This window comes from Piliocolobus tephrosceles, chromosome 8 (genome assembly GCF_002776525.5).
Source record: "Piliocolobus tephrosceles isolate RC106 chromosome 8, ASM277652v3, whole genome shotgun sequence".
Taxonomy (NCBI): domain Eukaryota; kingdom Metazoa; phylum Chordata; class Mammalia; order Primates; family Cercopithecidae; genus Piliocolobus; species Piliocolobus tephrosceles.
Genome location: NC_045441.1, coordinates 66,785,274 through 66,798,282, shown reverse-complemented (window position 1 = coordinate 66,798,282; position 13,009 = coordinate 66,785,274). Strand labels below are relative to the sequence as shown.

General features: G+C 35.6%; 1 protein-coding gene across 19 annotated transcripts in view; it reads right to left on the bottom strand.

The window, feature by feature from the left end:
• DGKB (diacylglycerol kinase beta) overlaps positions 1-13,009 on the bottom strand; it is an 824,940-nt gene that overhangs the window by 23,331 nt on the left and 788,600 nt on the right. For 18 of the 19 annotated variants that reach the window (XM_023215889.3, XM_023215898.3, XM_023215895.3 and 15 more), the window contains 2 exons: positions 10,289-10,409; positions 9,094-9,154 (listed from right to left, as the gene is read on the bottom strand). In XM_023215889.3, coding sequence (XP_023071657.2) covers positions 9,094-9,154; positions 10,289-10,409 — 182 coding nt within the window. Of the gene's footprint in view, positions 1-8,254; positions 9,155-10,288; positions 10,410-13,009 lie in introns of those variants that run through there. The other variant, XM_023215901.2, reaches the window with a different exon arrangement.

Genomic DNA, 13,009 nt, shown 5'->3' with positions numbered 1-13,009 from the left:
CATTTGGGATTATATCACCACCAAGTTTTCAGACAGGCATATGGATCTTTTACAAGTAAGATACATCTGAATAACATTGCAAACACTTTGAAAACCAAAAATATTGGAACCACAGCTCACAGAAAATAGATCAGCTTTTGTAACCTGAACCTAACAGAGTCAACTACCTGCTAAAATAATAATAGCAACAACAATAAATTAACATTTCCTGTGGAAATTGAAAATACCTAGAGTCAGAATATAATAAAAAGTTTCTCAAGATATGAACCACAGAAAAGTCTCAAAAACCCACAAGGGGAAATATAGTCAATGATGCAAACCCTGAGATGATACAATTGTTGGAATTAACAAACAAAGACTTAACAGGTATTATAACCGTGCTCTAAGAAGTAATGGCAGATACTCTTGAAATGAAATGAAATGAAAGACAGAGAGCCTGAACTGAGAAACAGAAGATATTTTAAAAATGAATCATTGGAAATTTTAAAACTGAAAAATAGAATGAACAACATAAAAATATAACTGAAAGAATTCAACAACAGAATAGAGATACAAGAGAAAAATGTCAGTGAGTTCAAATACAGGTGAATAGATATCCAATGTAAACAACAGAAAATATAGAAGGAAATAAAAAATGAACAGACTCAAAGATCTATGAGACAATATATAAAGTGCTTAACACATGTCATCAGAGTTTTAGAAGGAGAGGAGAGAGTATGTGGTGTAGAAGTCAATATTTGAAGAAATAATGGCTGGAGATGTGCCGATTTGGCAAAACATACAGCTACAGATTCATGAAGCTCAGTGAAACTAAAACAAGATAGGCTCAAAGAAACCCATGCCCAGACTCATCAAAGTCAAACTGCTGGAAACTAAAGACAAAGACAAAAATCTTGAAAGCAGCCTAAGAAAAATGACGTATTACATATTGTGAAGCAATGATTCAAACGACTATGAATTTCTTATCAGAAATTGCACTATGTAAAAAGACATTTGCAAAGTATGAAGGGGAATTAAAGATAAAATTTAAAAATGCTTACAATTAAGTCAGAAGAGCTGGACGCAGGCATGCGTAGCTGAAATACAAGTCTGTGAATTGGAATGCTGTTAAGAAGATATCAACACAGTCACAGAAGTACAAAGGATCAGGCAAATATTTCTGACAGATGGGAAGTTAAAAAGGCTTCATGAGGAAATTGCTTCTAAGCTTGGCATTGAAGGAAGAGATTTTATTTTATTTTTAGTATGTATGTATTTATATCTCATTGCCTTCCAGAAAGATTTTGAAGTAACTTATAAAAATACATATATCCCAATAGGACAGAATAATTAATTCAGGCAATCTGAGTAAAAGGGAAAAATTAAGTATATGAAATATTAATAAACCATAGGTAAGACTAGATGAAAGAAATGCAAACCATGGGTCCTAGATAACTACCGGAAGAAGCCTCAGATTTGGAGGTAGCCTGCCTGGAGACCAGAAGAATGAATCTATTTCTAAAGCACAAAATAGAGGGTAAGGATTTGAGGCAAAAAAGGAAGTACTATGCATGGTAAACCTCTGGGAAATGGTTCCTATGAGGCATGGCAGTCTGTTGCCGGCCTTGGGAAAATAATTTAATGTCATGACAAAGATTCTGAACTTTTTTCTATGTAAAATGAGGAGGCATTGAACTTTGAGATCAAGGGAGTAAGATCATCATAGCTGTGCTGGTCAGCAGTAATTCTGGCAACAATACGATGGATAGCTTTGGCTGCATTGGGAAGCAAAATATGCATTACATAAAAATGAATAATATAAATAAGATGAAAAGGGATTTTTCTATTTTAAATGATAGAGTTGTAATTGATTATTAGTATTAGAATTACATTAAGGCAGCTGGGTGCCGTGGCTCACACCTGTAATCCCAGCATTTTGGGCAGCCGAGGCGGGTGGATCACCTGAGATTGGGAGTTCAAGACCAGCCTGACCAGCATGGAGAAAGCACGTCTCTACTAAAAATGCAAAACTAGCCAGGCATGGTGGCACATGCCTGTAATCCCAGCTATTGAACCCAGGAGGTGGAGGTTGCAGTGAGCCGAGATAATACCATTGCACTCTAGCCTAGGCAACAAGAAAGAAACTCCATCTTAAAAAAAAAAAAAAAATACATTAAGCCTCTGAAGAGTGACTGAGTGAGGTAGCAAAGCATCATAATTAAGATATTAAAACCCAATGGCCTATTTCTGCCTTTTGCTGTGTGGCCTTGGGAAAGTTACTTGACTTCTCTGGCTTTAGGTTTTTCTTAAATTTATAATATGGGGATTATAATAACTTTACTGACATCTTAGGGTTGCTATGGGGATTAAATAAGTAATAAACATGTACACATACAACAGAAACTGGTACATGGTAAGCAAGGTAAAAGTTATATCTAGTCATTGTCTCCAGGGTTTTACTACAAATATCTCCAGGCTGTTCTTATGTCTTGAAAAATCCAGCAACCTTTGTCTAGCTGATATTAACTTGCTGGGTCTTGAAAAACTTAAATTTATGCAACCTTTTACTTTACATCTTAATGGCCTGAGACTATTGTGTATTTAGCAAGTGATTAAACAGTAACTAACACTTTAGTATTATGATCATTTTAACAAATTGAAAAAACAACCACATAAACAAAAAATGCAATAAGCTCCAGAATACTGTTTTTCTTTTTAAATAGTTTGTATTTTAAAGTTGTGGTGGAATGTGTGAAAACAAGTGTCAAAATGAAGTCTAGATAACTGCAGTGGCTAGGGCAATAGAAAAAGGACCAAATCTTCCTAGTAGAGGATGCAAACAAAGGCAAAGCAAGCAGTCAGTGTCCAAGTCAAGGAGGTGCTAGTGCCAGGGAGGGGAACCGGCAGTCAAGTCAGAAAACAGCATCTCATGGAATGGGTCACACAGTAGAAATCTGGGCAGCAGGAGGCAGGTGCTCATAGGGTATCCAGGATTTGAAAAGATCATACCTAAGGCAGCAAGACTACCAGGCTTGGTGGGTATTGGTCCCACACCAGGTTAGGGCTCAATTGCACATTGAAAGTAGTTGTAAGCTAAGATTGGGCAAACAGGTTTAAGATCTTAAGAGGTATTATGCCAGGGAAAGTACAGAAAAAAGGCAAAGAGGGCTGGGCGCGGTGGCTCACGCCTGTAATCCCAGCACTTTGGGAGGTCGAGGCGGGCGGATCACAAGATCAGGAGATCGAGACCATCCTGGCTAAGACGGTGAAACCCCGTCTCTGCTAAAAATACAAAAAAAAATTAGCCGGGCGCGTTGGCAGGCGCCTGTAGTCCCCGCTACCCGGGAGGCTGAGACAGGAGAATGGCGTGAACCCGGGAGGCGGAGCTTGCAGTGAGCCGAGATCGCGACACTGCACTCCAGCCTGGGTGATGAGCAAGACTCCATCTCAAAAAAAAAAAAAAAAAAAAAAAAGGCAAAGAGGGTTTAAGACATACATAAATGTTTTCTAGAAGTTGCCGTGGGCTCAGCTATCACTCTGTAGAGTCTTCTTAGTCTACCGGTGATCATTTCACTATTTAATGTGTAATCTGTTCATGATTTCGTTTCCGTTCTCTACCACATGGAAGGAAGTTTCAGGAGTTTTTTCTGTCTTCATCATAAACAAGAAACCCAGAGTAATTTTGCATTAAAATCTTGTTGGCATTACTTTTCATAAATGTGTCATGAGTAATAATACATGCCTATTAATATTTCAAATAATTAACAGAATGCAGCTTTTTGAATGTGCAAAAGCAATATATAATTGATAATCCAGCGGGAAGTGGCCCAAAGAAGTTTAACCATACCATACAGGAAATAGAAGGATTAAATCTTTTGAGATTGAGAAAGAATTTCTTCTCTGATACATTCAAATTCTTTGCTTTGAGAATATAATGAATAAAGATAACTCAAAATAACTTTTACATGTATTTATATATAAAAATATGTGAATGAATTGCTAGCCAACCTACATTATGTTCAGTGAAAGAAGATTTAGTAGAAAAACACTTATAAAAATGCTATACTACCCCAAGAAGTATTTCAGAAATTTGCAAATTCAAAGTGCATTTGGTATTGGCAATATAATTATGTGTGAGGCACAGTGCTATGCTCTGGGGCTACCAAGATGATCCAAATCATGGTCCATGACCTTGGTAAGCTTGTGTCTAAAAGGAACTGGACATATAACTGAGAATTCCATCGTAATGTTGTTATTGTTTTGATAAAACTGTGAAACACTGAGGCTGAGCTTTTAGGCTATTTGGAGAAAAAGGAGTGGAGAAGTGGAAGGGAGGGGTCATGCTCAGGGAAGGATTTATGGAGGAGGGACAGCAAGGAATGAGTCTCAAAAGATGAGTTGGTTACCAAACTAAAGAAGAGGAAAAATTTGTTTGGACAAAAAGAAAAGACTTTTTAAAAAGTAAGAGATTATGTTGGTAAAACAGGAATCCTCGCTCAAACTACATTTTATCAGACAGAAAGTAACTAAAGGATATTTTAAGTAGAAGAGTGCCATGGTGAGATTCATATTTTATAGTGACCATTCTGATAGAAAGGTGTAGCATGGACTTAATTGGAACAAAAATTGAGATAGGGAAATATTGTTGTGATTTTGCCAGGAATGAGAGAGAAATGAATTGGACCAAATCTAAGACAGTGGTTAGTAGGGAGAGAAAGAAAGGAAAAGATTCCAGAAATAGGTCATATCATTATATGGACATGTAAATTGGATTTGAGGGTATATAGAGAGGTACAGGATGACTTTCAGATTTCTAGCTTAGGAAACACCAGGTGTTTCAATGGTTTCACTAGCTCAGTATGATATAGGGAAGAATCACGGATCTAGGATGTGAGAAGACCTCATTTGGGGAAGGAGAGATGTCGGGAGGCAAATGATGAGTCCATTTTAGTTGTAATAAATTTGAGGTTCCTGAGAGTCTGAATAGTCGCTTCTCACTTAAACTTTACTGGTCATGTATCACTTAAAATAAATGGGTAGTGAAGGGGTGCTGGTTGTACAGATACAAACTAAAATCTTACCTAGTCTATGTCCTCTCTTATCCTACCACTCCATTCCCTCTACCCTCCACCCCAAGCTACTCTTTCTTCTTCCCTTTATAAGAACATATTGACTATAGAATCATATGTTCTATGTGCTCAGGAGGAAGGATGGGGGAGGAAGAAGAAAGAATAAAATAGGCTCTGGAGTCTGGCCTAAAGACAGCTCTTCTAAAACGATTTTCAATATACACTCTTCTAGAATTAATATTGTCTTCAGTTTGATATGCTTATTATCACAAGCAATAGTTATATGGATAAAATAATTGTGTTAACTCAGTGACTATTACAAAACAATTAATACAGGAGCACTTAAAAAATTTATGTTGATGGCTTTACAGTGACAGAATCTAGATGGTCCTAAAAATAATTACCAAGTGCGTATTTGAAGAGTTAGTATTAAGCTCTTCGGTTTTTTTCTTTCCCTAATCTTTGAACTCAATCAGTGAAATTTATAAATAAATCTTACATTAATTTTTTTCTCAGTGACTTTTTTATTGTGCCAAAATGTACACATAAAATTCACCATTTTAACTTACATTTTTAAGCGTGCAGTTCAATGGCACCAAGTATAATCATATTGTTGTGTCATCATCACTACCTACCAACTCCAAAACTTGTATTATCTTGATTTTTAAGAAAGCATTAATTGATATTTCTACTTTATATATTCTACTTAAAGAAAAAACAGAACTTCTGTTCTCTTCTAAAGTTATGTCTAGAGCAATTCTTTCATAAATTGAATATCAGTTTACAGATATTTAAATTCAGCAGAGAATTTTAACATTGCAGCATTCTTATGTTCTGTAAGAAAAATATTGGGTTATTCAGTTGAAGCAAAAATGCTCCATAGTCAACCATACCAATGTTATGAATACTAAATATTCTCTTCAATTACAGTGAAATTTAAAGTTCAGAACCGCATGTGGCTCTAGGAAAAGTAGAGTATGCCAGAATGTAAAATCACAATAATGAGCCATAGTCTACTATGATTCTTGGTCTACTGTTAGCTGCAATAAATGTTTTAAATGAATAAGTGAGTTTACAAGGGAAGAAAATTCAATATAAGTTATATAAAATTATTAATTTAACAATTGTAAATCATGATAGTTAACAGGTGAAATGAATGTCTTATTACTTATTGAAATAAAAATTAACAAAAGTAGTGTTAAAAGTACTTGTGTTAAACAAGCTTAAATTATTCTAGCACATTAATTAAATTTCAATAGGCAGAGATTTTCAAGCGGGAGAAGCTTGAAAGGTAGTCAGAGAGAAAGGTAGTCTGTCATTTACCAAAGGTCACACACTGTGGATGGAGATCTCCGGCATGCCCTGGGGCCATTTTGTGTTGAACTTCCCAATGAGGAGCAGAGATGAAGCGTGCAGATGCTAGAGCCAGACTACCTGGGTTTTCTACTCTGCTATTTATTAACTGTGTAGAATTAGATGAACTATTTAACCTTTGTCTTCCTCAGTTATTTCATCCATAAAATAAGGCTAACCATAGATTTTTTGTGAGGATTAAATGCATCAACATGGGTCAAGTGTCTCCAACTGTATGTACAGGACATTGTAAGGACTTAATAAATATTAGATATTATCATAGCTGTGACCGCTTCTTGGCTCAAAATACGGCATAAGAAGAGGCTAAACGCCTCCTCTCATGAGAAGAGTCCAAAATAATACAAAGAGTATTCATGGAAGCTAGTTGGTTTTATTTTCTTTGATTTATTCTTTTGTTACCAAGGCTGATGAAAAGTAACTTTTCATTAAAAACAACACCACTACCAACCACTACTATCTTGCATCACAACTACCACCGTTGCAACTACCATCACCACCATTACCACAAGTTTTACCACTATTTCCATCATTACAATAGCCACTACTACCCCCACCACCATCATAACCATCACCCCCCCCCGCAATACCATCACCACCATCACTACCACCTTTATCATCACTATAACCATCACCATCATTAATGATGTTAATGATCACCTTCACTAACAACAACATTTTAAGCATCCATGTGAATAGAATAATGTGAATTTAGAAGTGCCATTTGGAGAGTGAACGATTACAAAAAAGATGTATATGTACAGATACTGGTGAAGGGAGGAAAAAGATGAAGTGTTCAGGTAGCTAAAAGATACACCAGAAACAAACAAGAAGTTATGTTTATGTGTTATACATAAAGTTTGAGCCAATAGTTTTAGAGTAAAACCATTACAAAGGCAAAATGAAAAATTCCTTCTTACATGCTAATCTGTGCTGTTTGAACTCTGTAGCTAAAGTTGTTTACACTAGTGGTTGAGAGAATGGGCTTTAATTAAAGAGTCTTGGATTTTACTTCCATATCTACTTCATACCTGACCTTGAGTATGCTATTTAACCTCCCAGGACTTGTATTTTCTCCATCTAAAAAATGGTGGTTTCATTATTTAGAATTTATGTGAATATTTAATAAATACTCACATATAACACAAGCATTCAACACAATGCTTGTGCAAGATTAAGATCTTCCCCTGTTGCCCTCTAGCCAGTTTCTCTCTGAACTTTAACTACTCAGTAAATGACACTATCATACTTAGGTAAGAGTTAACTTCAATTCAGCCCTTTCCTCCACCTCCTGCATCCCCAGGAACTCATTAATAAATTTTTCCTGTTCTAATTCTGGAATATAGCTTAAATTCATCCACTTTCATTTTACTTCCCTGCTGCCATCCTTGCCCAAGCCCAGAGTACTAGCATAGATCCATCTCTCCGTTACTGCTCAGTACAATCAATCCTCCACAGAGCAGCCAATGTGAACTTAAAAACATGTAAATCAGATGATGCTTAAAGTTTTCAGTAGTTTCCTATTGTACTTAGAATCAAAATTTAGCTCTTTACCATCATTTTTTTCTACATGATTTGTTCTCTGTCTACCTTTTCTACTTAGCCTCTTATCATTCTCCCCTAATTCTAGAAGCTTTGGTCACACCACCCTCCTTAGTGTCTTTTTTTTTTTTTAGATGGAATTTCACTCTGTCACCGAGTCTGAAGTGCAATGGCATGATCTCAGCTCATTGCAACCTCTGCCTCCGGGGTTCAAGTGATTCTCCTGCCTCAGCCTCCTGAGTAGCTGGGACTACAAGTGTGCGCCACCAAGTCCAGCTAATTTTTTTTTTTGTATTTTATACTGAGCTTTCGGCTGTGTCCTTTCAAGGAGGTCTCCCTTTTATCAAGTAGTATTCTCCACACCTAATCCAGTTTCTCTTCATCATTTCACCTTATTTTTTAATAACTCTCACAGTCTGAAGTTATATTTATCAAATATTTGTTTATTTATCTGGTCCTCTATTATTGGAATGTAAGAAACTTGAAGGAAATTACATTGTTGGTCTTGTTCATGTTTCTACTCCCAGTGCCAAAAGCAGTTCCTAGCATGTTTTTGAAATGCAATAAAATATTCACTATGCAAATAAAAACTGAATTTTTTTGAGAGGGGTGAAATGTCTGACTTCACTAATATCTCAATCTGGAAAACACAACTATGGTAGAAACTGGAGAGAAATTTTTTTCTTATGGAGAAGAAAGCCCTCAAATCTCCCAAATGGAGGCAATAGAACAGCTGAGAAATAAATTCACATGTAAGCTTCTGTTTGCAGTTCTCGTAAATAATATTCTCATAATGTGTTCTGAAATAAACACAAAAATGTTTAAGATAAACTTTTATTAATATTTTGTTTAGCTCCAGAGTTTATAATTGATTGATGGTTTATAATTGATCTATGTAAAAGATCTATTTATACTTAGGCTAACACAAACATTCAAGAGCTAAATCATTGCCAAGGGTATATAATGTCTAAAACCTAAATGCAGTGGCTCTGACACAAAAATAACAACAACAACAAAAAGACTATTTGGTGATAAGTTGAAAAGACATAAAGAAAAAAATCAGTTATTGTGATTAGTCAAAGAGGAAAGCAAAACTGAGATTGACATAGCATATCAACTATTCTGTACTCACTGTGCATGGGGTCTGCATCCATGGCTCCCCATCAATTTGCATTGGCAGAGACTTGCTAGTCCTGGGGGAAAATATTTCATTTTAAGTATAGCAAGGAAATACTTTACATTACAGACTATATGTGAGATATAAGATGATGAGACCAGGGAAGGCAAATATGGTAATAGTTGGGCTCTAAATTTATCTCCTATGAAAGGAGCTTAATAAATCCCCTGAAAAGTACCTTAGTCACAGGAATATTATGAGTTTCCTGTTAAATGTAGTGATATTTAAAAAAATTCTGGATGTCAAAAGAAAAATTTCAGGGTTTATGTTTAATGACACGATCAGAATTTCTACAGCCAAAAGAGATTCCTTGTTTTTATAACCCTACATTGCAAACTGGGAGAAAGGTGTTTGATGTCTCAGATTTTCCAGCACCAATACTTTCAGATAAATAATATCAATTATGTCTGTGCTACAATCCGTGGTTTCACCTGGGCAGATCATGAAGTCAGGAGTTTGAAACCAGCCTGACCAACATGATGAAACCCCATCTCTACTAAAAATACAAAAATTAGCCAGATGTGGTGGTGGGTGCCTGTAATCCCAGCTATGTGGGAGGATGAGGCAGAAGAATCCTTGAAACTGGAAGGTGGGGGTTGCAGTGAGCCATGATCGTGCCACTGCACTTTAGCCTGGGCAACAAGAGTGAAACTCTGTCTCAAAAAAAAAAGAGGTTTTTTTTGTTTTTGTTTTTTTTTCCTGCAGGTGAAATTTTGGGGAAAAAAATGTTTGAAAAAGTTAAAATTTAAAACATACATAAAATCTTAATGTGGCACTTTAATCCTTGAAAAAATTTAAGTCAATGGTGTCTTGTCATTATTTTCATGAGACAATTTGCTCAGTAAATACTTTGGTGCTTCAGTAGACTAATATGAGTATCAACCATAAAATTTGTATATTTGAATTCGTGCATCAATGTGTCCATGGTAGTCAACAAGAGAGAATCAGATTCCAACAAACCAGATAAGTAATAGCTAACCAATATTTTATACAATCTGCCTATGTCCATTATTCTGAAATATATCAGTATTAGTCACTGATCATTTGGAACCCAAAGACGACAATGTTACTATGAGAGTTCTGCATACTTTTAATTAGTTTGAGGCTATGCCATATCAAACCCCTTTGTCAATTACAGAAGGAGAACTACCTGATGACCACACAGGAGCATTGAGCCAGCCGCCGGCCAGCACTTTTCAGGCCTGTGTATATTTGCCCCATCTCCATGGCTCCTTCCAAGCCGACCACCTCCAGCAGCTGGTCACTGAGATCTGAAAGAGAGTAGATGCCTTTTAAGTTGCAATGTGTATACATATATCCACAATTTAATGCCATTTGATATTATGGAGATTTAAAAAAAATAACAGCCACTTCACAAAGAAAACTTGTCTTAGAAACTTAAAGTAATAAAAAGATGGCCTACTTTTATAACTCTCAGTTTAACTAAACCTTGAGGTTCTGTGGGAAATGATTTACTGTCAGCTTATTCTAAAACAAAATGGGAAACACAGATTCTGAGCCAAATAATACTAAAAAAAAAAAAAAAAAAAAAAAAAAAAACCAGTAGTTTTTAACATCAACAAACTTAATGTTATTCCACATGTATATAAGGACCATTTATACATCCCACATCAGACATTTGGCAGCAAATACACATTTCAACACTATAAATAAAATATGAGGATACGCTGTCAAACATGGTTTTGTTAAATTACTCGAACAAGAGACCTTAGAGATTATGGAGTTGAAGCTTCTTATTTTATACATTAGAGATGGAGTCCCTAAATCTTTGCGTTAACTTGTCCACAGTAATAGGTAACTGTACAGAAGTTCAAGAAACAATAGTAGTTTTGTGAAATGTTTTTCCGATGTTAAGGAATATTCTACCAAAATACTGTTTGGTAGTATACTAGATAATTAGTCCCATGCAATCATTATTATTAATTTTTTTTTAGCAGAGGACATTAGGAAGGTGCTAATAGTAAGAGTTATCGCTTGTTGAGTATTTACTAGGACTAATTATATTATCTCATTTGCTCCTGCTCCAGACCAATTTAAGATAAATGTGATTCTCCCCATTTACAGATAGAGAAGCTAAACATTGGAGAAGTTAATAACTATTCGTACTCAGGTACCTAGAAAGTGACAGAGCCAAAATGTGAACCCTATTGCTTTGATGCACTATGCTACATTTGATAAGTCAATCGTATGAAAAGGGCAGACTTTACAAAATTTTAGAAATCATCTTAACATAAAGGTGGAGGTTGGACTGTGTGAGCTTCAAGGTTCCTTTCCAATCTGAATACTTGCATTCAGCCGGAAATCAGAAGTTGAACTCACATCAATGGAATCCCAGACAGTCCTGTCCCAAGACTCAGTGACAGCCCTTCTGCTCACCTATTTAACTCAGAGTCCTGAGACCCTTGATTTGCAGGCCAAAGTCTAGGTGCCCATATATGATTCTTTTCCATTTTAATATTCTTATGTGTTTTTGTGTATTATCAAATGTAAATATATGATTTTATATTGTTTAGTAGCAGAAAAACTAGAGGGGTGGAATACAGTGGGAGGCATGATTATTACACAAGATAACCACGTAATAGTTGGTCATATTTGAGGTTGGACTCATAGAAAAACAAGCAAATGTGTTTTGTATGGAATCCATTTTGTACAGAAAGTGCTCACTCCTCTCTAATAACTCAATTTTAGCATAGAGTTTAGAGATGCTAATGATTTATTTTCAGTGTAGTTCAACTGTGTGGCAGCAAATAGTGCTTTGCAATCTCAAAGCCCAGGATCATAGGCAAATTTAATAAAAGCACTTTAAAAAGAATATGAGACCAAGCCACCAAACTTTTAAGTGAATAATAAAAATCTATTATTTTTAACTTTAAGCTGTAGCTGTAGCATGAGATTACTCCAAGTAAAAACAATATTTTAGCTACAAAATCAAATGTTAACTTAGAGCTTCCACCTTGCTGTTCTAAACCCCATTTAGACATATTTCTCATGAAACTTATTCTGTGTTTCTAGTTTAAATTCATGTTGCCAAGAACAGATGGACAAGGAATGGAAACATATTCTTTCAGCTGTAGCCGGCACTAAAATGTGCTTGGCTCTATAGCCTGGGTGTTAATATACGCATTTCTTAGATATATGTCAACCAGAAAACGACATTGTGGCAAGCACTAAAGTCCCAGATGTGTGCCTGCTGATATTTATAAAACAACAACTACCACCACGATGATCACCACCACAGGATTGGAGTTCACATTTAGTATTGTAGATTATGCACAGCCTGATTCCTAAATAGGTAGAATTCTGTGTTAATTTCCGCAATGATCTGAAATTGGTTGATGGGAACCATTCTATAAGAAATGAAACACGTTCTCAAGACAGAGTTAATCTGTGAGCCCTAACTTTTTCATGAATCACAGGGATCTGTCTACACCCACACCATATTGCTACTGTCTACCACCCTCCTTCTGATTTTTTTCTTTAATTTGTCTTTGTTTTTCTACTTGCAAAAATGCCTTGAAAATCAATTCTGCTGTTAATAATCAGTAATAAAGATATTTCTCATAGATTTAGAAGACCAAGCCTTTTAAGCTTTCATGTTCTTGCTAACACAAATAATTTTATAGGAATAGTGCCATGTTTACTAACTCTAGCAAAGGCAAATAAATACCATATTCCTTTTAATTAGGCATTCAGGGAGAGAAAACAAAGACAAAACGAAACTCTAAATTTGTGTTGTATAAATTTGCTCCCATAACACTTCCACATTTTTTGATACAGCACAATCTGCAATCTGTCTGTATACAAATGATGCCCCTACATGTTATCTTTGAGATCAGAGTCCTGATTGATT